General features: G+C 40.7%; 1 protein-coding gene across 7 annotated transcripts in view; it reads right to left on the bottom strand.

Annotated features, from left to right (window-relative positions):
* Nucleotides 1-1264: 1264 nt before the first annotated feature.
* The window catches only part of Sltm (SAFB like transcription modulator), a 47034-nt gene continuing 25374 nt past the window's right edge, over nucleotides 1265-22924 (bottom strand). For 2 of the 7 annotated variants that reach the window (XM_075965317.1, XM_075965319.1), the window contains 16 exons: nucleotides 22304-22331; nucleotides 20548-21016; nucleotides 19851-19900; nucleotides 17447-17565; nucleotides 15181-15330; nucleotides 14529-14632; nucleotides 14272-14435; nucleotides 13755-13840; nucleotides 13082-13245; nucleotides 10451-10631; nucleotides 9648-9772; nucleotides 8627-8794; nucleotides 7761-8075; nucleotides 7531-7675; nucleotides 3995-4155; nucleotides 1265-1923 (listed from right to left, as the gene is read on the bottom strand). In XM_075965317.1, coding sequence (XP_075821432.1) covers nucleotides 1815-1923; nucleotides 3995-4155; nucleotides 7531-7675; nucleotides 7761-8075; nucleotides 8627-8794; nucleotides 9648-9772; nucleotides 10451-10631; nucleotides 13082-13245; nucleotides 13755-13840; nucleotides 14272-14435; nucleotides 14529-14632; nucleotides 15181-15330; nucleotides 17447-17565; nucleotides 19851-19900; nucleotides 20548-21016; nucleotides 22304-22331 — 2538 coding nt within the window. In that variant the 3' untranslated portion in view covers nucleotides 1265-1814. Of the gene's footprint in view, nucleotides 1924-3994; nucleotides 4156-7530; nucleotides 7676-7760; nucleotides 8079-8626; nucleotides 8795-9647; nucleotides 9773-10450; nucleotides 10632-13081; nucleotides 13246-13754; nucleotides 13841-14271; nucleotides 14436-14528; nucleotides 14633-15180; nucleotides 15331-17446; nucleotides 17566-19850; nucleotides 19901-20547; nucleotides 21017-22303; nucleotides 22332-22924 lie in introns of all 7 variants that reach the window. The other 5 variants (XM_075965324.1, XM_075965318.1, XM_075965322.1 and 2 more) reach the window with 4 other exon arrangements.

Here is a 22924-nt window from a genome sequence, read left to right on the forward strand (position 1 = left end):
GACATGGACACACACAGTTGTAGGGCAGGAAGGGACAGATTATGAGAACCAGGTGTATTTAAAAGTGAGCTCCCCTTGAGCCAGGCTTGATGGCCTACATCTTTCACTAGCACTCAGGGGGCAGAGTTGGGCAGATCTCAGAGTGAGTTTCAGGACAGCCAGGTCTACACAGAGAAACCGTGTCTCAAGAAAACAAAAAACAAAACAAAACAAACAAACAAAAAAAGTAGGTGGTGGTGGTTCCCCAAAGAACAAGACTAGAGTCCTCTGGCTGCCTGTAGTCTCTCAAGAGTCTGAGACATCTCATGTCCCTACATCTAGGGTCAGACACTGACAAGAACTTTTCCAAAGACTCCACAACAGAGTACCACTGTCCCATCCTTCACTAGGCATGAAGAGATCATTGCTGTGACCAAGATCCTAAATCCTAAATGGTCTCAGTTATGGTGGCTAGTCTCTATGAAGAGGAAGCTGCTGTGAAATAAGTCATCTTCTGTCCAGAGCTTTCCTACCAAAGATGCTTAATAAAGGATTAGAGAATTTCTTTTTTTGTTTTCTTTCTTTTTTGGTTTTTCAAGACAGGGTTTCTCTGTTGCTTAGGAGCCTGTCCTGGAACTAGCTCTTGTAGTCCAGGATGACCTTGCACTCACAGAGATCCTCCTGCCTCTGCCTCCCCAGTGCTGGGATTAAAGGCGTGCACCGCCACCACCTGGCTGGATTAGAGTATTTCTAACACATCCACAGTGTGCTAGCAACTCTTGACCAGAGCAAGGCTTGCTGCATGTCCTAGGAACAGAGAGCAAATGTTGCCATTTCAGTTCTTACCAAGTCTGCTGCTTGGGACTCACTAGCAGGAAGGCTGGAGGACTAAACCCTGAGGCTGGAACAAGATGAACACAGTTCTAAGTGTGGGCTTTTATTCTCACAGAGAGATTATTGCTGCACAGTAGCATTTATAAAACCTGACTGAGTCACCCTGTCTAGAATCTGAGATTCTTCCACTTCTCAGCATTATTTGGGGAGATGGAAATGTTATCACACAATTCTGAGACATGGGATTTATCCATCAAACCATGAAGACCCTCAACAAGTGCAGCTTACCTGCTCAACTCAGTACAAAACCCTTGTGATACAAGGCACATAGACAAAGTTTCCTTCATCTATGGAGCCTTATACCACACAAACTTGGACAAGTGCACTGCTCCCTATATAAAATCTACCTTCAGTTTACAGTTAAAAAGGTTAGGTTCAACACTTTAGCAACTATACAGAATATGAAGGTTTATTTCAAAAAAGATTACATTTTTTTAACCAGGATACACAGATGCACTTAATGTAACAGTACCTTCTGCAAAAATAGGTTACATAATACTCCGAAATGCAAGGAACAATCATATTCTCTAGAAATTAGACAGCAGGCGTCTGAAGCTCAAATAGCCTTCAAAATGGAGGCAGCAAACACTGGTGACACCACAGAGCTAACGCTGCAAATGAAACCACTACCACTCAGCTGCAATCCACTCTCGTTCACACAGAGCCAAACAAAACAGCCTTGGTGCCAATCCTTTAAAATGGGTCTCAGTGCTGCAAGAAAAAAGTTGAATGATACACAAAACTGTGAAAAGTTTCAACAGAACTATTTAAACATCTTCTCTAAAATTGAGAAAAGCAATCATGTTAAATTTTTTTAAAAAAAGAAAAACAACAGTCAGATAGAGCTTTCAAGCAGTCAGAGGTCCTCCTCGTAAGTAGTCAAGTAAAGTTTACAGGAGATCTCAATAAATTATCTGGAAGCCTCGGCAGGAAGTCTGTGTTCAAAACCGCCGTGGAGGTCCACTCTTAAACGGCTTAAACCCGGAGCTGCTTCCTCTTGGCATGGAATTGCCACTCATCTGTACAATCCTATTAACTGGGGATGCGGTGCTGAAAGGGAGTTTAAAAGGGAAAGGGTCAGAACAAACAATCACAAGAAATACCCTCCCAGCACTTAGCACTCCCAAAGGCTTCTCTGCTTTCCTGATCTACATCTAGACTCTAATCCTGTAAGGTGGATACCATTACTAACCCCTCTTCACCAAGGAAGAAACTGAGACCTGAAAGTAATCTTGTCCAAGACACAGAGCTAATACGTGGTGGGCAGCAAGTGTGTGACCTTGGCACTCTTATTTCAATACCGGCTTCTTCAGAAGCAGGAAGTAGTGCATACGACAGGACTCCAGGAGGCTGGACCTCAGCCGCAGCAGCGGCAGTGGCGGCTTGTGCAAAAGGCACACACAGCCTCTTCAGGTCTCCCGCTGCTTCTCCCTCACTTTTTAAACAGGATGTAATTCTGGAGATGAGGAAAACCTCAAACTCAAGATCCTTCCTTTAGCCTCCACTGCTAGTCCTATGACATATACCACTCTAACCCCAATCACTACTCCAGGCTCTACAGTCTGTTTTAATCAGCAGTTAAGGAGATAATGGTACACACTAGAGTTTCAAAAATTGACTACCAGGGCCGGGCGATGGTGGCGCACGCCTTTAATCCCAGCACTAGGGAGGCAGAGGCAGGCGGATCTCTGTGAGTTCGAGACCAGCCTGGTCTACAGAGCTAGTTCCAGGACAGGCTCCAAAGCCACAGTGAAACCCTGTCTCGAAAAACCAAAAAAAAAAAAAAAAAAAAAAAATTGACTACCAGGAAGTCACTCAATATTATTTCTAGTTTCTTTATGTATAGAGCAGTATTATAGATGCCAATAAATGTCAGGAAAAAGATACTCTAAAACTCTATCACAATGGAGAGGTAAAAGTTGACAGTGAAATACTCCAAATAAAACCAGCTGCAGCCGGGTGATGGTGGCACACACCTTTAATCCCAGCATTTGGGGGCAGAGGCAAGTGGATCTCTGCAAGTTCAAGGCCAGTCTGGCCTACAGAGAGAGTTCCAGGACAGCTGGAGTTAAAGAGAAACCCTGTCTCAAGAACCAAAAAACAACAGAAATAAAATAAAATGAAATAAAATACTAGCCAAGAACTCAATTTGTTACCTACAGAAGCCGCTATGGTTTAAGCAAGTAAATGATACAACAAAACATGTGGTCCCACAATCATGCAAAAGCAGTGCGAGTATCAGGGAGCTCTCTGGGAAGACCAGGCACAGGCTGGATGCAGGAAAAGAGCGGCATCAGAAACACAATTTTGGACAGCATTTTTAATTTCTTCTAGGAACAAAGACAAGGCTGGGGCATGTTTCCCCAGTCAAGGTTTTGAGGATGGCAGCACTGAGAGGTAAAAGCTTGAGGCAAAAAAACAAAGCAAACAAACAAAAAATTACATGGAAAAGACAGTGGAGAGTACCTTCTGAAGCTCTGCTTGGAGGAGCCAGAAAGGAGGATCAAGAAGGGAAGAAAACAAAGGACCAAAAGCCGGGCGGTGGTGGCACACACCATTAATCCCAGTACTTGGGAGGCAGAGGCAGGCGGATCTCTTTGAGTTCAAAGCCAGCCTTGTCTACAGAGTGAGTTCCAGGACAGCCAGAGCTGTTACACAGAAAAATACTATCTTAAAAAACAAAGAAAAAGAGGGCTGAGCTGGTATGGTAGGGCATGCCCACAAACACACCACCTGGAAGGCTGAGTCTGAAGACAGTCCAGCCTACACATTCTAAGACTCATCACAAACCAAGCAACCAAAATACTGCCCCAAAATCAGGAAAGCAACAGGGTGAAAAGCAGCATCCGGTGAGGAGCCCAGAGCTTATATGGAACAACAAGTCACTGGCCCTCTCTCAGCAGCACAAAAGCAAATGGCATTGCTATGAGGATGTGACACAGGAGTCACCAGCAGAAGTGCAAAGCAGCAGCTCCTCCAAACAAGGGTGTGAGGGAGAGGACAGGGAAGCAGGCGAGGCCACAACAGTGGGCTTCACCAACAGCAATGTCACCTCACACTCCAGCGCTCTCTAACGACTACTCGGCTATGGAACAGCAGAAAAGGTCTTAACAGGTCTCACCTTGAATGCTGGGTTATCATGCCTGCTCCTGACCGGCCATCACCCATTCGCCTTGTGTCATGGTAGCCAGGCCCCTGAGAGGGTGGGCCATGCCATTCTTTCCTTGGTCCACTTGTGTCCCGTCCATGACGTTCCACTACATGTCGTTCTTCAGGGTAGTGCTGAGGAAAGCCCATAAAAATGTGAGTCCGGGCCCCTTTGTCCCATGCACTAGCTCATACTGCTGTGCTTTAACGGCAGAGCAAACGAGTAGAATGTAACAGACGGAAGGAGTGACCACAAATGTACTCTGGCAGGAGCTCCTCTGGACCTTCATTTCTATGTCCACACCCACTACTACTCCAGCACTATTTGGGCACAGGAATTTCAAATGTTTGGATAGATCTAAAGAGCTCTCAATTTACACAAGAGGTCAAAAGTTAAAGGGCAGTTAAGTCGGCTATATAATCAACACATCAAACCAACTTGCAAAGAGTATACAGCAAAAGTCACCCAATTGTAGACAACCCTGCTTAGTGCTGTGACTTGGCCAAGATGCCCCATTATGGCTATATTTAGAACTAAAGACGAGAGGAGGAGTCAAGGCCTGCTGACACCTCACTTAGGCAAAGCTGTCGGCATCCACAAAGGCTTAGAGACAATACTGGTCAAAGAACTAACAGACTAACATTGAAAACTTCTGACAGAAGACTTTTTTTTTAAAGGGATTCTGAATGTAGGGTGCTGGTCTAGAATAATTTCTTAAATTCTACCCTAAATAGAGTATCTGCATCATGCTTAGTTTTAAGTTTGTTCAGGGTAACCAGCTTAATGGACTTGTACAAACATTTCTCCTTATTAAGACAAATTAATTCTTCAGAATCACTGAGCTGCAAACCTACTTCATAAATACGCTGGGTGAAATGATTCGCAGTGACACTCTACATGCCAAGACAGTAAGACATTTTCTGTCTAAAACAAAAATGCTATCATTGAGGGCTGAAGTTCATTCAGATCCCCAGAGCCCACATAAAAGCTGGGTAAGAAGCTGGGAATGTTGGCACACACCCATAATCACCACACTTGGGAAACAGAGGTAGGTGGATCTCTTGAGTTTGGGAAGAAAAAGAAAGACTAGGTAAGAGCGGCAGCTGCCACCAGGAGAGGCAGAAGCACAAGGTCCCTAGAGCAGGCTAGCTGCCATGACTAGGCAGAATTGGTGAACTCCAAGTTCAGCAAGAGGCCCCAACTCAATAAATAAAGTGCAAAACAATGGAGGACACCAGCAACGCTTGCATACTCATGCCAACACCTGTGCCAAAAGATGCGATGAGACCTGGTCTGTATTCAAGGGTATAACACAAACACAGATCCAAATTCCATCTGGCATAGAACTTTAAAGAGTGTACTCCATCAGACTAGAGATGCAGGTCAGTTGGTAGACTGCTTGCCAGCATGCACGAAACCTTGGACTGGAGTCCCAATGCCAGAGAAACCCCAGTGTGTGCCTATAATCCTAGCACTCCAAAAGGTAGAGGCAGAAGGGGCAGGAACCCAAGGCCATTCTTGGCTTCATCCTCAGCTACACAGCATGCTAAGAAGCCAACCTGGAATATGTCTTTACAAGGAAAAAAAGCACATCCTTTCTACTCATGCTGCAATAACCTCACTGGCACGACAGTATGTTATCAATTAAGAGAATGCTTTAAGCCGAGTGCAATTTTTACATATTTGTATCATTTATAATTTTCCTCTACTAAGCTCAGCAACTTAAAAGAATATTCAAGTCAACAAAATATCAAAAGAATAAAAATTGGGATTCAAGAGATGATTCCGTGGTTAAAAGCACTAACTGCTCTTCCAGGGGACCAAGGATCAATTCCCAGCACCCACATGGTGGCTCACAACTGCCTGTAACTCCAGTCCCAGTGGATATGATGCCCTCTTTTGGCCTCTGTGAATACTGCATGTACAGAATACATGTAGGCAAAGCATTCACATACAATACATTTTATCTTTTAATTAATTTATTATCATTTTTTTTTCCCAGACAGGGTTTCCCTATGTAACCCTGGCTGTCCTGAACCTTGTTTTGTTCAAGCTGGGCTGACTTCAAAATCAGAGATCTGCCTACCTCTGCCTCAGGAGTGCTGAGATTAGGGGGGGTGCACTACCATACTTGGCTTACATAAATATTAAATAGAAAGCAATTTCAAATGATTCTACTTGTCTACTTTTTTAAAACAGAGCAGAAGCGACTTTTACTCTATACTTAATATGCTATCGTCAGCAGTACATATACTAAAATTGGAACAGCAGAGATTAGCATGCTCCCTACTCACAGACACAGATCAAGTTATGATGTGTTGTTCTGTGTTTGAAAAAAGCCAAACTATCATTTGGAAGGCTCACTTAACAACTATAACTACTGTCAAAGTAGAACAAGAATTGCAATAAAAACAAAGTTTGGGGGCCAGTAAGATGGCTCAGCAGGTAAAAGAACTTGCCATGCAAAGCCTGGCCTGAGCTGGCCTCTGGACCCCATGTAAAAAGCCAGATGCGGGAGTCCACATCTCTAATCCCAGTACTCCTAGGATGGGAAGCAGAGGCAGGAGAATCGCCTGCAAGCTTATAGGCCAGCCAGTTTGAAACAGATTCTGCCTCAACAGGGTGGGAGGAAAGAACTAATTCCCAAAATGTAGTTCTCTGACTTCTATATGTACCATGGCACATAGAGGATCCCTCTCTCCCATATACAGACATAAAATATTTTATCAGGTAAGCATGGTGGCACATGCCTTTAATTCCAGCACTTGGGAGGCTGAGGCAGTTGGATCTCTGTGAGTTCAAGGCCAGCCTGGTCTACAATCGAGTTCCAGGGCTACACGGAGAAATCCTATCTTGAAAAAAAAAAAGTTTTTAAGGCTAGTACTTCTTCTTCGGACAACTGATATTTATTTATAAAGCACGAACCTGAGAAACATCTGTTGAGGAAATTGGTCTCTCAGTCATTCCAATTACCCAATCTTAGCCACAACAGAATGGTTCTCCTTATGGACACCTGTCAAGAGCATCTCCTATAGGCTGGAGAGACGGCTCAGAGGTTAAGGCACCAGCTGCTCTTCTAAAGGACCCAGTTCAATTCCCAGCAACAACATGATGGCTTATAACTGTAACTCAAGTCTCATGGGATCTGAAGCCCTCTTCTAAACTCCACAGGCACCAGACATAAGAATGGTATACAGATCCATACAGAGGCTGGCAAAACACCCAAACACATAATAACGATAAACATAAATTAAACAATAGAAAGAGTGAGCATTTTTCTCCAGTGCTTCAGTGTCTTCAAAAGATTCAATAGGCCGGGCGGTGGTGCGCACGCCTTTAATCCCAGCACTCAGGAGGCAGAGGCAGGCGGATCTCTGGGAGTTCGAGGCCAGCCTGGTCTACAAGAGCTAGTTCCAGGACAGGCACCAAAGCTACAGAAAAACCCTGTCTCGAAAAACAAAAACAAAACAAAACAAAAGATTCAATAGGAAGCGCCCAGCCACTTTTACCTGTGCTCCGCTTCCTCGGTCAGAGATGACTCCTCTGTCTCCCTCTCGGCTTCCATAGCCTGAGGCACTACTGCGATTCCCAGGGGGTGCTCCCCTCACACTGTGTCCCGAGACTTCTCTCCCAGATCGCTCTGGCCTTTCAACTCTGTAACACAGCACAGGAATGGTCAAACCCTTATCTAAGAACACAGAACACAGTTCGCCATGAAGCAGCAGCAGCACATGACTACCTGGACTCCCGTTTGTCAGTGGACATGCTCCCTTCGCTTTTCCAGGAGGTTGGTCTAGAAGGATTGGGCCCAGCTTCTCGAGGATGTCTAGGGTGAGCAACCTCAGCTCTGTCATGAAGGATTACTGTTCTTCTTTCGTCTCTCTCCCCTCGTACCTCTCGTCTGTCTGCTTCTCTAAGTTCATTTCTTGGTGGTGGAGGCTCATTTCTTCTGGAATCACCGAAGTTTTTGGGGTACCTTTCAAAGCTTGGCTCTTCTCTTCGGGCTGCTGGTCTTGGTTTTTTCCCTTCACTTTGACCAACAAACCGTTCTCGTCTACTAATGAGAAACAAATGCAGATCCTCAGAAGCATTTACTTACTCTATTCTCAACTTCATCTGCATGACTTACAATCATGAAACTTAGGAGAAGTTACGACAAGGCCACCAAAAAAGCTTCATTACTAACTCCAATAGTTTTCTTTTAGACAGAGCTAAGTCTAGCACAAAGGATTCTTTTCCAGGAAAAATGGTATCAATCAAGTTACTACCAGCCCGAATGTTTCACTGTTCCTGACAGCCACAGTACATCCAAAATTAGCATTCTCCACTCACACTTGTTTTTACTTAACTTTTTAATTGGTTTTTATAAAGCAGAATCTCAAACTGCTGTGTAGCCTTGGCTGGTCTCAACTCTTCAGCCTATACCTCCCAAGGACCCCATACAATTGCAGTTAATAGGATACCTCTTCCCCACCAGTGAAAACCAAACTAAACCCTCAATTTTGACTCAGCACTTCTATTATTAGTATTACATTATAGAGAATCAAAGTTCTGACTAGCAAGGCTCCGGTCTCAAATGTGAGCATTTCAGTGTGTCCATTTTACCTTTCAAAGGACGAGGACTGCACAGATGCAGTTTCAGGAAACCTGCTCCGCTCTCGGTGACTGAAGTCAAGGAACCTGTTCTGCTGACGATAGTCAGATCCATGGCCAAATCGTGCATCTGTATCTAGAGACAGCTTTTTATTCTCGCTCCAGTAAGGATCATCTCGCCTTAAAGAGAAATGTTTGCTCATTTATACAAATTATTGTGTAATAATCAAACAGCATCCACTTGGAATCATAGATACCATATTGGAACTATGGACATAAAAGGCTCCTGAATTCAAGACAGAATAGTGAGGAACTAGGACAGGACTGTTTGATTCTGTTGTCACAAATATGAGAGGAGAAAAACAGTTGAAAAGAGTGTGCCTGAATTTTGTGTGTGCACACGTAAACGCTGTCTGGGAGCACATAGACAGCTGTATGTGGAGGAAAGAGTTCATCAATGTGGGTGTTTTCCTCAGTCACTCGCCACCTTACTTTTGGAGACAGAATCTCTCACTGAACCTGAAGCTCACTAACTGAACTAATTTTTCAATTATTTGGCCAGAGAGCTCAGCGATCTGCCTGTCCCTGCCTCGTCAGTGCTAGGATTGCATAGGTGCCGGATATATAAACTCAGATATCACTCCGCCAGTCTACTATCTCTCAAGCCTAAACTACCTGTTCTCACATCTCCCAATAAAAAGACAACACCTGACATCATAAGGGATTCTCATCAGCGTTTTCAGTTACATTCTTTCCCCCTTAAAGTGCTGGGGATGGCCCAGAGCCTGGCACATGCAAGGGAAGTAGGCCCTCCATCACTGAGCTATTCTCAGCCCTCAGCTACCGTGAACCTCATAAAGACTGCAGAGGTAAGACCTGAGCATTATACTGGGTCCTAACAGTACTGCAATCCTTTCCCTTCTATGTTAGCCAGGACCTTTGATTCTAGAGCAAGTGTGTTCTAATTCTCTAACCCTAGCTCATTAAGAACAAGATAGCAAGCAAGATCACTAAGAAAGAAAGGAAGTACTACCTATGATCTACATCACGTGGGCGTTTCAAAGAATTCCTTTTTTCTTGTTCATAACGGAGCTGCTGCTGTTGCCTTCTGAGTTCTTCTCTCTCTCGAGCAATCCGTTCAGCTTCCTTACGCCGTTCCTTCAGATATACAGGAATGAACCAAATACAAAGTAAAGACATAAGGTAAGTGTGCATCTGGGTTAAGAAACCAACCTAAAGAAGCACCAGGCAGAGCACACAACTGGGACAAATACATTAGATTTTAATCACCTAGACTAAAGCTACTGTTGGGTGACATTAAAATAGCAGGGGTTGGGTGGTAGAAACTGGTGAGCATTTGGGGGAGGTCAGATTTAGTTTAATAAATTGACTTAAACAAAAGCACCTAGCAGGAATGAAAGAATTGGGTTCTTAATACATATGGAAAGAAGTAAGTGTCATAAGTCCTGAGTGGCAACTATGCAGAGAGGCATTATTTCCTTCCAGCCCTGGGAATGATTCCCATAAGTAAGGAAGTACTTGTCATTTTCTAAGTCTGGGGTGGTGACAGAGCCTGGATTATAACTACTCTGGACTCAGTCCTATGCTCATACTATAGGCTGCCATTACACTGCAGAGCTACAGGTTACTCGCAGTCAATAACAAAGTCACTCTTGAGTGTACTTTTACGAGTGCCTAATTCATTACCCGTCAGGGACACTTCAGTGCTCATTCTCATCTAGAGGAGCTTTACAGCAAGTAAAGCAAACTGGAGGGCAAAAATCACAGGGTTTGCAAAGGTGAGTTGTTCAAGATGAAAAGATGTTCTGACTGCACCTGTTCAATACGAATGCGTTCCCTTTCCAAGCGTTCGCGTTCCATTCTCTCTCTCTCTAGTTTTTGCCTTTCAATTTCTAGGCGCTCTCTCTCTCTCTGTAAGCGTTCCCGTTCTTCCCGTTCACGAATTATTCTAATGCGTTCACGCTCTCGACGCTCTCTTTCTGCAATCTCTCTTCGTCTAACAAAAATCAGTATTTAGAAATACTTAAATTATGCTAGCACTGTGTGAAAAATAAGAGCTTTGATTTGAATCACTTTCCTTGTGATTGGCAATTTTAAATTTCACATTAATCTTAGTAATTTTAATGTAATTGGAAAGAACGCAAAATAAAACTTTAAACATATTCCAGTCTTATCACTTATTTATAAGTGTCAACTAAGCAGCTAAATTTTACACACTATTTGCCTTTTAGATGATTTTGTTAAATAAAAATTCCACCATAGTAAAAACCCAATAATTAGCATTTTAAAAATGTATATAAATGTATAAAACTACAATTTTTCTTTTGGCTTTTTGTGATAAGGTGTCACTATGTAATCCTGGCTGGCCTCAAACTCAGTATGTAGACCCAGCTGGCCTTGAACTTATAGTAAACCTCTTGTCTCTGCATCCAAGTACTGAGATTATAGGTACAATTTTCTACTATCTACCACATATCCTTATCTCCTTAAATAATGTATATACTTCATTCTGATGGCTTGGAATTATAATCACAAACACAATTATAGCAAATGTTATATAATAGAATGGTACCCTTAGGGGTCACTATGGCTGTACACTGGCTTCTAATACACAGTTCCAGGGAACATACTTTTGAGCCAGAGACAATTCAGTACAAACATATACTAGACCTTGCACAGTGCTTCTTCATTTCCTGACACTCAGGTAATCCACTTTTACATTTTTGCCCACTTGCGTATTTGCCTGTAGCAATTCAGCATTCTTAATGGGTCAGTACTATTCCCATAAAAACTGATGTGGCATTTTAAATGAACACAGCAGTCAATGGGTTGTTACTACCATACAGTGGGTGAAGACCAAGAATTCTACAACACTTGATGATGCATGAACTGTCAACAGTTTTACAGACTGAAGAATGTGCTCCACAGAGCCAAGAATATCTAACGCTTTTGAACCCTTTCCTATGTCACAGAGGACAGCCATGCCCTTGAGAAAAAGATAGCCTAATTTAACTGTTTTCATAAATGCTAGGCTTATTTGCTTTAGCACAGATGTATATATTAAATTTTTCAATAACACAACTCAAAATTTATCTTTTTTTAAAGGGGGGAATTGAATTTTGTTGAGGGCTTTACCAAGAGTCATTACCATTTCAGAAATCACATCAAAATGCCTATACTTCTCCTGTTACATGACTCACCAATACGACACACAGAATTGGTCTGCATCTGCAACTTTCATACTCTCAGTGAGTCTAATAGGATACAAACATCTGTCTAGTTCAATGTATCTTCTACACATCTAAATATTTATATTTGGAATATATGTATTTGTTACAAATCACTTTTATTTCACTTTAATATTACTGCTAAATCATCACCTTTTTCTTTTTTTAATTACAGGCAGACGACTTTCTTTCTCCCCAGGAGTATGAAGAAGGCACACCTCAACAGATTATTTTAAAGGGTCACTGGGCAGGGTGCAGTGGTGCAAGTCTGTTATAGGTCAGCAGGAGACTGAAGCACAAGGATCCCTTGAGCTCAGGAGTATCTGATGGTAAGTCTGAGCAACAAGGGAGACTTTAAAAACCCAATAGGCATGGGTTTGACAGGTCTGAGAGCCACTGCCCTAATAGCTCCCCACTTCATTTTTTCCCAGACCTAAAAGCTAGAGTTAGGTGAGTTTTGCAAGAATCATTTCCTTTAGCCACACACAGGCAAAGGTTGTATTCCTAAGCTACAACTTTTGAAGTTCCTAACATCTGAGACTGAGTAGCTGAAGTTCCACAAGTGATCCCTGTGCTGGATAGGTCTAATAGATTAAAAACACACTAGGAGATCTTTCACGTGGCACCCAAAAATGGGTGCGTAGATATGAACTCATGTTGGTTTACTGACACTGACACTAAAAATGGAAGCATTTTTCTTTTGGTTTCTGATCAACTTTAACGAGGAGTAGGGACTGCATTAAAGCTCACAGAGCAACTCAGCCTTCACTTGGGTACTAACTTGGGTACCTGCAGGTTTCCACCCTGTGATAGCAGTTAACACTGTAGCTTACTCTGATACTATCTGGAATTATCTTCTGCTTTTTTAAGACATGATTTTTATGGCAGCATCTTTGGAATAGAGGAAAGAGCACTGGACTTGGAGTCAGACTTGGATCTGAGTCCCGACTCTGCCACATGGCATTGGAAGAGTCATGTAGCCTCTCCAGGCCTCTGTATTTTAGTATTAGATAGAGGGCTTAAGTAACTGTACAGATTTGAGTTGGAGATAACAGATTAAAATAATTTTACAAGCTATAAAGTGTTATGCAAACTTAAAAATCATTAGGTCATACCTTCACTTCCTGAGAATGAGTCTTCTGGGGGACACAACCTCTAGCAGGCTGGACTATAGCTAAAGGCGCACATTACAGACAGCAGTCAAAAATGCTCCTCCTACCTTCTGAGTTCCACAGCTCGCCTCAGTCTTTCAAAACGAACTAAATGTTCTCTCAATCTTTGTTCCTTCATCTTTTCAAAAGGCAAGATCTCTTTCCTTCTGTAGTCTTTGTCTCTTTTTTTATCTAGGCTAGTCCTCTCCTTTTCTTTGCTTCTTCCATGAGCCTACAAAAGAAAAACCATAGGAGAACATGAAGTTAAAATAATCTGAGGTCATGTATTTTGGTTTTCACTGGTCATTTAAAAAGTTCAGATGAGGGGACCTGAGAGGTAGCTCAGAGATTCCGTGGTTAGAGGTGCTCACTGCGCTTGCAGAGGGCCCAGGTTTGGTTCCTGGTGCCACAAAGCAGCTCACAGCTGCTGGAACTCTAGTTCCAGGGGATGTAACACCTTCTTCTATTCTCTCTCTCTCTCTCTCTCTCTGTGTGTGTGTGTGTGTGTGTGTGTGTGTGTGTGTGTGTGTGTGTGTGTGTGTGTTGGGGGGTGGCATCCTGCATCTGTGAGGTACACAAAAGTTCATGCAAACTTATACACACACATAAAAAAAATAAATCAATAAAACACTTCCTAAAGTTCAAACAGCTAGTAATATTTCCTTTTTAAAAACTTAACTTGAACTATGTCTTTCAAAGTGGTTCGGAGATAACAGCTTTATCTTTTGGAAGCAGACTTACTTTTTCATATCGGCTCCGTCTTGATGGCCTACTATGATCTCCCTTAGTTTGGTTTACTATCACCATATGTCCTGGACTCTTTGAACCTAAAAAAGAGAAATACTTTAAACAAACAAAATATCATTGAAAAGGAGCATAAATAAATTTTAATTTTCAACTTCTAGAATAAAAAACTTACTCTACTTAAATGCAAAGAAATCAAATTATTTAATCTGTTAACAAATACTTTCAAAGGACACCAAAAGATCCTAATTCAGTAAGATACTGAACATCAGTGTCCACTGCTCACATTTCGCTCTTTTGTTCTGTTTTGCTCCATTCCAAACCCATATCAGTTTGGACTTAAGGATTCAGTCAGGGAACTTGCTTAGAATAATAATAACTTGTAGTAGGGAAGAAGACAGCTGGTCTATAAAACCCCCTTTTCTACTATAGGCTCTATCAACATTTGAAAAATAGTCCCTTCTAAAATACAAAACAAGCAGTGGACACAGTGGCCCGAGAGAATGTGACGTACTTATCCGTTTCTTTTCCTCACTCTTTTTCACCGATTCTGAAGCCTGGCCACTTGAACCACTGTCATTCTTCTCATCTTTCTCTAGTTTCTTAGTGTCTTTGTTTTCTTTTTTTTCCGATTTCTCAGACGACCGTTTCTCTTCTTTTTTGATAGATGCTTGTGTCCTGACCATATCATCCAAGACAAGAAAAGAGAGTAACTACTTTGTTGTGGTGTCAGAAAGCAGTCTTAGTCTAGCAGCTGTCGATCACCCTTACTTGGCACTCCTATCACTGGTATTCTTTTTATCGCCAGTACTTCTTGAACTACTCTTCTCATCATTTTCTTTCTTCATTTCTTTCTTAGAAGGATCACCTTTCACCTGAAAAGTTTAAACAAATGCTTTTCAAGTTCATAATTCATAAGCTTTTTTTAAAGTTACATTATCTAAATGGTGCTGAGCTGGGCACAGCCACACATGCCTGTAATTCTAGCATTTGTGAGGCAGGTACAGGGTGACTGTAAGTTTGGGGATGGTCTTGGCAGGTTTGGAACTCACTACACAGCCCATAACAGTCTTGATTTTTCTGCCTCTGCCTCCCAAGTTCTGGAATTACAGCCATGCATCACCATTCATGACAGAGACATTTTTAGCCTGAGACTACAGGTTGACTCTTCTTCTCTGAAATACTTGGACCAAGACTGTTTCACATTTTAGGTTTCAGATATCTGCATCTACTTTCCCTATTGATTTGGATTTACAAGTACCATACCTACTTTCCTTGCTGAGCATTTTAACTGAAAACTTTCAAAAGAATGAAATTCAAAATTTTTGACCACTAATGACACTCAAAAAGTTTTAGATTTGGGAGTTTTTTAGATCAGTCCTCCTCTTAATCTCCCTTTTTATAAACAGGTGGTCACACTTACTTTCTCCACAGAAATCAGTTGTCCGTGTAGCTCTGTACGATGGAGATGTGCAATGCATCTGGACACTTCTGTGCTTGAGGACATAGTTACAATGCCATAGCATTTTGCCCCAGGACTTCGAGCATTTGTAACTACCTTTGCACTTAAAACCTGTAAAATTAGATTAGACTTCAGAATTTCATAGCTGTATACCCCTAAAGCAATCAGACTCGGCACTGAGACCACGCACATGAAAGGCAGTGAAGATGCACTGGAGGAATCCTGTCCTCTCATTTCTTTTTTTTTTTTTTTTTTTTTTTTGCGGTTTTTCGAGACAGGGTTTCTCTGTGGTTTTGGAGCCTGCCCTGGAACTAGCTCTGTAGACCAGGCTGGTCTCGAACTCACAGAGATCCACCTGCCTCTGCCTCCCGAGTGCTGGGATTAAAGGCGTGCGCCACCACCGCCCGGCTCTGTCCTCTCATTTCTATGACCAGCACCTACTTTGATAATGTGTACTTCAAATATTCAAGGGAATTATTTATCTAATTCTCTACCCAAATATACAGCACAAACAAGCTTCATTTATAAAATAAATAGTGCAAAATTACAAACAAAAAGAAGTTGGATTTGAACCAGTTTTCTCACCATGGATATACCCTGAATCTCTTAAGAGAAAATTATGGACATGTCTGAAGACAGTTTACAGAAGTCTTAAATCTTTCCTTTGAGTGACTTAAGTTTCAAAATCAAGCAAAGAGAAAAGAAAAAGCCGGGATTAAAATGCCTTTAATCCCAGAGGCAGGTGGATCTCTGTAAACTGGAAGCCAGCCTCGTCTACAAAGCAAGTTCCAGGAAAGCTAGGGGTATACAGAGAAACCCCATTGAGAGAAAGAGGAGTGGGGAGGGAAGGCAGGCAAAATATAGCTTAAGACTAGGCCACAAAACCTGTAAGGTAATCAGTAGCTAACTGACAATTTCAATACTAGAGAATGGTGGAAGAACGAAAGGAAAAGCAGAGCTAATCCAGGGCTGAAGAGAGAACAAAGACATAACGGCAGGAGGCAGAAAGGGAACCTGGCCAGTATTTTGTTGGGGTTGTTGGAAGCTTTAAGAAAAGCTGCTTTGTCCTACAGAAACTTGAGCCCCAGTCTTGTCATCATGTATATGGTATTCTCATGCCAACACTGAAGTACTGTTTTGCGTCTCTAAAAGCACACAATATATGCTACAGTTGATTACAGGACTATCACTCTGATAACCAATACTGGTTACTAATTTAACGAACATTTAAAACCTACCATGTATACACAAAATAGGGTAAGAACTCTACCCTCAAAGAGCTAACAGCAGAGCAAGTTAAAAAAAAGCAGGATGTATATTTGGAGGATGAAAGTGTAAGAAGTCACTTTCCAAGTAGGACGAAGCACAGCACTAGCTGTTGACTGAGTGTTCTGTGACTGCTCTCTGCCGTGAGGGAGCCCAGTCACGGCACAAACCCTTCTAATGAATCAACTCACATATCTTCACAGCACTTAAGAGACTTCTTATTTCACTGTTTTCACACACGCATGTGAGCGCACTCATACACACACGTACACCATTAATGTAACAAAAAACCCGTTTTAATGACTTTAGAAGCTTTCACTTTTTCAAATACAAAGTCGTTTAGGCAAAGCAAGTTCTTGCAGGTGTCAGAAACACTGAGAATAGTGGTCCCATGATCAGCAATAAAACACAGCAAGTTTTACATTTCTCTAGTTCATGGCTAAGACCCTCCACAACAGGATATGTTTCCTCTACAGTTCACATACTTTACTACCTAATTCCAGCTACTTCTATTTTCAGAATGACCAAACAGTCTCAGCATCTTCTAGATCCTTTGCATCATGATAAATAAAATACAGTTCTTGGTGTAAATGAGTATAGACTTGGAACTCAAGTTATAATCCAAGGCTCAGGGATACAAAAATATAGACTATAGGTCTAGAGAGATGGCTCAGCTTTTGGGAGCACTTATTCTCACCTAGGACCCATAGCATCCACATAGCAGCTCACAACTTTCTCAAGTCCAGTTTCATAGACCTCTTCTGATCTCCAGAGGAATCAGGCACACACCTGGTGCACAGACACATTGAAAGCAAAACACTCACACACGTCAATTAAATCTAAATTTGTAAGTAAATAAATAATAAAGTAAATATAAGTAAATCTAAAAACTTAAAAAGTGTAACATATATCTACATAATTATTTTGAATACTAAAAAAATAAAAGGTAAAAAGAATGTACCTTTCCATATTTGCCAAAGAGGTTCTTCAAATCAGCAGCTTTGGTATTAGAAGACAATCCACTGACCCAGATATTCTTGGTTGAGCTTCCACTGCTACCTCCAGCACTGCCTGTGCTCCCTAGGATGGATTTAACACCAGAAGCTTAAGTGCTTGCAGTGACTTACAAGGCTCATAGGCTTCCATTATAAAATCCTTTCTCATTTAAATTTTGATAGCCTAACACCACAATATCTAAAATCTTAGAAGCTTACCATTATAAAAATCAATCAGAGGAGTGAAAGAAGAAATCTGAATGTTCATACACTCCCTGTTACGTGAGTTCTAAACAAGTAAAAATTCCACTAAATCGTGGACATTTTCCAGCAAATGCTAACCACCTGTCCTCACACCATTACAATTAACTGGGGTGTCTGGAAGCAGGCCTGTGGCAACGAGCAGACTGCTCCAGTGCTGGATATCTGCCATGGACCCTGAAAGGTCTGAGAAGTGGGAATGAAAACAGGGTGATCCAGAGTTGGGAACAAACATTCTAATAATTCACTTTCATTTTCTTTTTTGAGATAGGTTTTCTCTGTGTAGTTCTGGCTGACCTGAAAGTCAATATGTAGACCAGACTGACCTCGAATTCAGAAATGTGCCTGCCTCTGCTTCCCAAATGTTGGGATTAAAGGTGTGCATCGCTACACACAGGCACCTTCATTTTCTACTAAAGAAAGGTTAGAAGAAAATGGGAATTATATGTAGTTGGATAACTTAAGACCTAAATCATAAACAATCTTCTAAAACAATCATTAGAAGATTAGATACCTTAAAATAACTTGAACTAAGGAAATTATCATAGCTTATTTCTGAATGGCCTCCATACAGATATGCCTTCACACACACGCATATGAAGCACAAAGCTAGTTAGTGTCCACAGTGTTTTCTTCCTTTAGGGTTATGATGCAAAAAAACTTTCTAAGATGCTGTGCACATATACAAGAAACAGAAAAAGTAAACATTTCAGAATTGCTTTAAAGTCACATGAGATAAACGCCAACCTCTGAAAAGCTGTGCAGTGAAGGCTTTTAGGGAGAATCAATACAAATGACTCAGTTAATGCTTTTCCTATTCTTGAGGGCAGTCATCAAAATATTTTACTGTATGACATGCAACTTAGAAATTTGTGTAGCTACACATCACTAGCAATATGTAATTATAGGAAAAAGCTTTAAATAACAGGAAAGAAAGTACCACTTAATCAAAATGACTGAATTTCTCAATTTAAAGGATAAACCTTTTCTTATCCATTAACCCAAACTATAGAGGTCAGGGGTATTACCGTTACAGTTACTGAATCAAGTCAATCATTACGTCCAACTATGAAACACACCAATATAAGACAAACCAAAGCAATATGCCAGGTGGTGGTGGTACAGACCTTAACTCCCTGCACTTGGGAAGCAGAGGCTGGCAACCTCTGAATTCGAGGCCAGCCTGGTCTACAAAGCAAGTTCCAAAATAGCCAGGTTGTTACACAAAGAAACCCCATCTCAAAAAACCAAACCAAACCAAACGCATAGCAATGCATGAAATCCTTATAACACCCAGGAATATCTGAGGATTTGGCAGTACACAAGAGCAGTGCATGTTCCTTTACACTGCTTTCTGAGAAAACAAACGCTCCTCAAGCCATCATAGCAGAAGTACAAGATGAAGCTATATTGCTCATGGGCACAAGATAACCAGCTAGCTCCGAATGACAAGAAATAATAATAAGCCCCCTAGGGGAACATGGGGAGATATGCTCAAGGAACAACATACACTTGCATAAAAATTCTTATGTAACATACAACAATGTACAATTATGAAATAAATATACAATGAAAAAATTTAAATTGTTCCTCAGATCTTACAGCAATTGAATATAAAATTATTTCCCTACATAAAGACAACCATCAATACAAAATAAGTCAAATTAGGAAATGAACTCTGAAACAATTAAATACTACTATATACTTGCTGTGTTAACGTAAGTATATACTAATTTAAAGAATGAAGTACTACCAAATGTTAGATTGTCTTTCTTCTAAATAGTAGATTCCACAAATATATTTATGATACAAGTTTCTTCCCAGACAGAACAGGGAAATGGACGTGGTCATGTCTGACATTTCAAACTCACTGCAACTAAAACCACTCCAGTCTCTCATGCTCATATGAGTTTACAAAGTAACTCAAGGACAGAGTTTTAATGTCAGGGTTTACTGTAATTTTAATGCCACCAGTTAAAGCTTATCAAAACTTCTATCTTATCAACAAAGTTCAGAAGACTAAATGTCAAAGGAAGCACAGACAATTAACACTTTTGTTGGGAAGTGTGTGATGTTACCATGAAATAAATAGAAAAAAATATCTGTTACCTTTGTCATCTTTAGATGATGTCTTGCTGTCTTTAGATTCCTTTGAAGAGCTAAAGAGGCAAATCACCAGAGAAAATTGAAAACAAAAAACAAAACAAAACCGAACAGCTTGATATTGACAGCATTGCGAACACGGGTTCTACTCATACACATGAATAACTCCAAAGGCCTATAATAGGCTACTTGAACAAATGGCTCCCTTAGGATTCTTGCACTGATTTTGCCCAAGATGCCTGAAGATCTAGATTTTCTGACAATTCTATTCAGTGGATATATGGCCATCTTCTCCAGATTTCAGGACTGGGACTTGACTTCATTTTGTGTTCTTAGAACTGATAGTTGCTCATTAACCACCATCACAAGGGTTTTAAAAAATGAAACACAAAAATTGTCAATTTGAAAAAAAAACAAAAACAAAAAAAAAACAAAAACCAAAAAACATAAAAATAACCAAAAAATAAAAAAAATAAAAAAACAAATATATGCTGAAAATTCGACAATGCACTCAGTAGGACACACTGCATATCATGAAGATCTTGAATGTTTTTAAGTAACTTATGACGGTCAAAAATATTCTAGGCAGGATCATAAGACACTAATTATTGTACATGGTCTTGAAGCCACCCCCTTAATGTAGCGTGATCTTATTGAATGCTGGAATTTCAGTATCGTAAAGAACTGACATAGAAAAACAAACCTCTTTGCTTGACCAGAGGCCCCTGTAGACGAGGGCCCTTTCTTCAAAGTATCCTTTTCTTTGTCTCCAGATTCTGCTTTCTTAGAACTTTCTCTGGCTTCCTTCTCGACAGGATCACCCTTCACGGAGTCTTCCTTCTTACCATCTTTATGGTTCGGATTCATCTCATAATCCTTGGTTTCCTTCTCCGGACTCTGTGCAATGGCGTCCTGCCCATCTTTTGGCTTACTTGCTTCAGAATCTGTAATTTTCACATTTTTACCTGTTTCTAGGAGGTCATCACCATCAAAATCCAGAGTGATGGCATCTTCAGCCTGGATTGTGACCGAGATGTTGTCATCCTCAGCTTCTTTCCCAGTCGCATTAGCTTCCATCTCTTCATGAGCTGTGTGATCAGCCTCAGCTAGGCTCCCTTCTGAAGGAAGAGGTTTAGATACTTCTTGTGTGCCATCACCAGAACCTGCTATATCTAAGAGGATTTAACAGGAATAAATATGGCAAAACAAGAAGTTTAAACAATTTCACATTCATAAGCTAGAATAGGACCTAGAAAATATAAAGCCAGTCATTAGCACTGATGGAGGGTTAGGGGGAACACAAGGGATTAACTAACATACACAATCCTTTACCTAAGATCACTATTCTTCAGGGGAAAAAATGATCTCTACATACAAACATCAAAACAACAACAGTGAGAAGATGGATCCATTCTCAAGATGAGGTTCTTCATTTCTGCTTATAAGTTAATGGTATTGGAATTGTTTTCCTCCATGGTAGAATGGCAGATGTGCAGGTTTGTTATTCAATGTTCGGCTCATCTTGGAATTTAATCCTTGTCACCTTGGGAGCTCCTTGGTGACTTCTTGGAAGGTCACAGTCTGAGGACATTGGTCTTCAGAGTATCTCCAAGCCCCATCTTTTTCACTCTTCAATCCCTGGGTAGTCCAGAATCGAATGTAAAACTGCTATGGAAGACTCCGAAGATGCTCGTCCACGTCATCTAGGAGAGTGGCTGCTTGCTATCCGCGTCCTGTCCAGGGGGTCTACAATGACTGTTTGCATAGGTATCTTGCATTCCCACAGAGTGAAAGGCCTCAGGTATGTGAGATTTTTCAGTCAGTTGCTTTATTTCATCATTGTTTCTGGGCTTTTTATTCTGCCTCACTGAGGAGCCTGCTCCATGTCCTGTCTAGTCCAAGTAGGACAATGTGACTTCTGTTCGAGAACTCAACCTCATAGTGAGCACACATGTATTGCTACTGTTGTCCCTGTGATTGCATTGGATAAGATAGTTCTCCCAAGCCACTACACATGTCAGAAAATCACATGAAAGTTGCTCTAAAGAAGCAAACAAAGCCAGTTTCCTGGTCATTCACCATTCTTAGGACTGGTGTAGAATTCACTGAGTCATAAACTAGACTCCAATAAGCACGTATGAGTTACTGCAGTGTCAGTCCTAAAGACAGAAATCTACTTACCGTATGCTAAAAGTTATTTTTAAAATAAAACAATCTACGATGAAAAAATGGTATCATTCACTACAGTAACTGATATGTACTATTAAGTCAGAACATATCTTGTGTTCAAAAGAAAATAAAAACCAATTGAAAAATTAAGAGGCTAATTTAATTCACTAAATTGATAATTTAAAAATAAACTATTTTAAAATAAGATTCAAATAAAGAATGTTTATTTTCATATACTTTGTTTTTCTAAATGTCTATAAATTTGAAGCTCTACTTAGCATCAAACATACCTTTCTCATTTTCTTCTTCCTCACCATCCTGAAAGTCAAAGAATAATCAAATGTAAAATAAACTCATGGAGAACTACATTTTAATAATCACAAAATCAGTCAAATTAAACTGGTGGGTAATTTAAAAATATTGATTAGAGATACACATCACACGCAAATATATTCCAATCAGAACTCAGACCCACTTAAAACTACAGAGCACCCTCTGCTATGTACAATTCTACAAAATAAGAGGCAAATAGCTCATTAAGGGTTATCATTTCACTAAACAAAACTAGTTAATATAATCCAAACCTTACTTGAACCACAGAGCTGTCAATAAAGAGACTGACATAATTATTTTATGTCACTCAGTCCACACTTTTTTAAGAAATCTTTTTTATATTAAGTGGGGGAGGGAAATGAGAATGCCATGACCCACATGATTTAAGATCTGCAATGGATTGAATGCATGATAAAGAAATAAAGAAAACAAACAAAACCCTGCTTCCCTTTCTCCATACTTCAACACTGGAAGGGGATGACTATCAGGAGTCAATTCCAAATTACTTTCTTTAAAAATATCTGTTAAATGAGCTCAAAGTCATCACAAATACATAGCAAATGGCCAACTTAAAAATG

The sequence above is a fragment of the Microtus pennsylvanicus genome, chromosome 3 (assembly GCF_037038515.1).
Source record: "Microtus pennsylvanicus isolate mMicPen1 chromosome 3, mMicPen1.hap1, whole genome shotgun sequence".
Lineage (NCBI taxonomy): Eukaryota > Metazoa > Chordata > Mammalia > Rodentia > Cricetidae > Microtus > Microtus pennsylvanicus.